The 3,827-nt window shown below is 35.6% G+C and overlaps 1 protein-coding gene across 2 annotated transcripts; it reads right to left on the reverse strand.

Annotated features, from left to right (window-relative positions):
• Positions 1-1,069: 1,069 nt before the first annotated feature.
• On the reverse strand, positions 1,070-3,359 carry LOC145132606 (L-ascorbate peroxidase, cytosolic). Of its 2 annotated transcripts, none has more exons than XM_079067453.1 (8): positions 3,244-3,359; positions 2,519-2,653; positions 2,151-2,325; positions 1,997-2,062; positions 1,690-1,904; positions 1,505-1,607; positions 1,343-1,401; positions 1,070-1,256 (listed from the first exon to the last, which is right to left on the reverse strand). In XM_079067453.1, exons 2-8 carry the CDS (start codon positions 2,635-2,637, stop codon positions 1,241-1,243), a joined length of 753 nt encoding a protein of 250 aa, XP_078923579.1. In that variant the 5' UTR covers positions 2,638-2,653; positions 3,244-3,359; the 3' UTR covers positions 1,070-1,240. The 2 variants fall into 2 exon arrangements, with proteins under 2 accessions (XP_078923579.1, XP_078923577.1); XM_079067451.1 differs by having other exon boundaries at positions 2,519-2,648; positions 3,244-3,353.
• Between the last annotated feature and the right edge of the window lie 468 nt (positions 3,360-3,827).

Consider the following 3,827-nt stretch of genomic DNA (forward strand, 5'->3'; position numbering starts at 1 on the left):
ATCAAAATCCAACTAAATGAAAAAAGATGAATCATGTAGCTTACTCTAAATTTATTTAGAACTAAACTATTGGTGATTTGTTAAGTGTGATGGTTTGAAAATTTCTACTTGTGTCATATTTTGTTTTTCTAATGTTGATGTGCTAATGAAATTTAATTGCACTTTTTTTTGTATGAAAGGAAGTTAGTAGGAATGGATTATTAGCAAAACTTTGTGTTAAATAGATTAACTGATTTGTGAATCGTGAAAATATGTAGCTTAATAAATGATTTGGGAATGGTGGTTGATGGGTCATAGGACCACTCGTATCGTATTACAACCGTTCCAAAACATCAATGTTTGTTTAGGTAGACTAGAAGCCGTCCACTTATTTTATAGTCTTGTTAGGATATGATGAAAAATACACCATATATTCTTCACAGCCGATTCATGTATTTGCTAAGAGCACTACAAACCGTATGGTTATCAAAGTTTGTTACGTTGTGATGAAATTAATGCAGATATTATTTTTTGCCAATTATACAAATTTTAAAAATCGTTATTCATGATTAAAAGTCAAGGCATAGATTTATAATAATATCGACCATACATTATAGAAAAAAAGTCTGAGCTAGTGGCGAATTATTGAAGTGTAAAGGTGTCCATGATGAATGTTATGGAACATAGACTATGATAGGTGATATTGAATTAATATATGTTAAAAAACAAGCCGCCGGTAGTTGGACGTTTTTTTGTCTCATACCTGTAGTGGGTCGTTAAATAGATCAAAACGGGTCGGATTATATTCGTAAATGTTTTCATCATTTTTTTAATATATGATCACCAACAAATCAAGTCTTTTAAATTGATTGGCATTGAAATTATGATTCAAACAACAATAAGTCAAGTCTTTTAAATTTATTTGCATTGAAATCATGATTCAAAAAATATAGAGTGCACATTTTAGGCACAAAGTTACTTATTATTATATACGTTGAGTTGTATATTATTATTAACTTGCAAACTCGACCTTTCAAGCATTCATCACCAAACCAAAGTGTTTTTAAGCAAAAAAAAACAGGATGACATCTTTCCAATAAAGCTGCACCAAAATACCACTTGCTTCACAAATGTGTTTTTTTAAGTTTTAACCTTCAAGTTCATTTCTCCCCTCATAACAAGACCATAAAATAAAAACTTAAAAATTCAAAATAAAGATGATGCAGCACCCATCAGGTCACCCCTCTTCTTTGACACCAGATTAAGCCTCAGCAAATCTGAAATCCATATAATAAATTGTAAATTTCAATTTCCCAACACAAAAAAGTTGTGACAATAAAAAGATTAAAATTCAAAACTTTACCCCAACTCAGAGAGTTTCATGTGAGACACTGCATAATCAGCAAAGAATGCATCCTCATCCTGTTTCAGAAGATATAACAAAAACAGCCAAATAAGCATATATCCAATTTTACACAACATCAGTACATAAAGATGGAAGTGATTTAAGATGAAATGTACTCACAGCAGCATATTTCTCAACAAGGGGTCGGAATACAGGGTCATCAAGAAGAGCCTTGTCAGTAGGTAGCTTCAAAAGCCCTTCTTTCTCACCAGCAAGAAGTTCTCTGTTATATGAAACATTATATTCAGTAATTATAATAAATAAAACCAACAGCTAAGAGACTAAAAAGGACTAAAATCTCTCACGTGAAGTAGCTGTTGTCAAAGATAAGAGGATTTGGGGTCCATGGTCCTTCAAAACCAGATCTTTCCTTGTGTGCAGCTCCAAGAGTATGACCACCAGATAGAGTCACAATGTCTATGTCTTCAAGACCCATGGTTTCAACAAATACTTGCCTCAAATGGTCGTTACCCTTGGTTGCATCAGGAAGACGCCCTTCAACTGGGGGCTCTTCTTTGTCCTGAAAACATATATATGCATACAGTTAACCACTTGACTAAAGTAAACAAATCGATGTTCATTAGTTAGCAGATGTGGGTGAAAAAAGCTAACCTCTCTTCCTGGATGGAAGGGAACATCAGGGCCTCCGGTAACTTCGACAGCAACAACACCAGCCAACTAAATCACGAGATTATGACTATGTCAGGCAAAGAAAAATTAATTGAGACAAAAGGGAAACGACTATATGAACAGAAGGAATGCTTACCTGATAGAAATCACCATATGAGATGATGGGGAACTGTTCCTTGATAGGCTCGAGTAGTCTGACAGCGATGTCAAGACCGTTGTTGGCAGCATGGCCTAGCTCGACCTTGTTCTTCATGGTACCAAAAGGACCTCCGGTTTTTGTCTTCACATCATAGGTACCAGCAGAGTGCCATCTGTAACACAAAACATCAGTCCATTTACAGACCTCGTTACTAGTTACAGAACTGAGCTACGTTTAGGATGAATAACAAAATGGTAAATGTTTTCTAACTAGAATCATCAGAAAAATAATGTTTACAGATAAATCAGCACAACTGATGCATAAAAATGATCCTGAATAATATACAAAAGAAAAGCAGATCTTACGCAAGACGGAGCATCAAAGGAGCACATTTCTTGTCAGCAATAAATCCTCTGAGCTTTCTCCTGGCCTTTTCAACAGCCTTCTGGTACTCATCGCTAACAGTTGGATAGCACTTCCCCATGGAATCGAAACCTGAGCTAGCGTTCAATAAAAGTATGAGTATCAGATTGGATGAATTAGGTGTGATCCGCAACACATACTCAAAAGCAAACAAACACGACTCAACATCAATCTTCGCATCGGATCATCCGATAAACGAAAAATCTACAACTAAATGCAGAGCATCGTATAAAAATAAACGTTGATCGGGTCTAAAAACAACACTTCCACTTATTCAACTATCATGAACGAAAAATCACTTCGATCGCCCAAACAAATTTCAAAATTCGACAGCGATCAAGCTAAACCAAACAAACATGCACTCACTCACAGCAAAGTGGAACTGAATCTGTGAAAATCCTAAGTCAGAGCATGCAAAACACTAGCACAAGCAGTACACATTCGCCGATCACACAACTAATTACTAACACTAGAAACGCAAGCAAAAACAGATGTATAAATGCTGCGTACCAAATCCAAAATCAATAACACAATGTAGAGTTTAATGAACAGTAAAAATCACATAAACAAACGATCGGAGATCATAATCACGATTCAAACAAGACTAGCAAACCTAACAAGCTTTCTGTTAAATTAAAAACTTAGATCCGTGAGCAAACGTACTAACCTTTTGAAAATCGGACGATAAGATAATCAAGTGTGAGCGACGAGAAACCCTAGGATGACCGGACGAGTGTTATATGAGAGGGCACGAGGGAGCCACAAGCACTGCCATTTTATAGGGGCTGCTTGAAGGAAAATAGAAGTTTCGAGCATCTTTTTTCGTGGCCGTTGGATCCGTGTAATCTGTGGTCAAGCAGTAATCGACGGACGGATTTATTTAGATGGGGTTTGGTGGAAATTGTGGAAATGAAATCATATTTTGGTGTGGAAAGTAACGTACTTTTCATTTACTATGAGGCTTATACGAAATGACTAAAATATCCTTGTGTGTTCGTGAATCGTGATCGTAGCTTCGTAGGGCGTCGTGCAGTGCACCAAAACACCGTGCGGCCGCATGCATGTCAATATTATTCCTGTTAATTATTATATAAAAACGTGAATTTATAAAATAATCATATATTTATTCTTGCGGACGGTCATGTGATTTAAAAACTATTGTCATATGATTTTTTTTCGTAAGATACAAAATAATGTTTTTGGTATATGAAATCATTTTGGAAGTTTAATGGAGGCTAATATTATCACAGA

This window comes from Lactuca virosa, chromosome 8 (assembly GCF_052849685.1).
Source record: "Lactuca virosa cultivar CGN04683 chromosome 8, Lactuca_virosa_CGN04683_v6, whole genome shotgun sequence".
Classification (NCBI taxonomy): domain Eukaryota; kingdom Viridiplantae; phylum Streptophyta; class Magnoliopsida; order Asterales; family Asteraceae; genus Lactuca; species Lactuca virosa.

What these genes read in the sequence shown, in the direction of transcription:
- LOC145132606 (XM_079067453.1), bottom strand. Translation starts at nt 2,637, where the DNA reads ATGGGGAAGTGCTATCCAACTGTTAGCGATGAGTACCAGAAGGCTGTT. An exon ending in CCTTTGATGCTCCGTCTTGC is followed by an intron (nt 2,326 to 2,518) that starts GTAAGATCTGCT and finishes TTTGTGTTACAG; the next exon opens with ATGGCACTCTGCTGGTACCT. An exon ending in CATATGGTGATTTCTATCAG is followed by an intron (nt 2,063 to 2,150) that starts GTAAGCATTCCT and finishes CTCGTGATTTAG; the next exon opens with TTGGCTGGTGTTGTTGCTGT.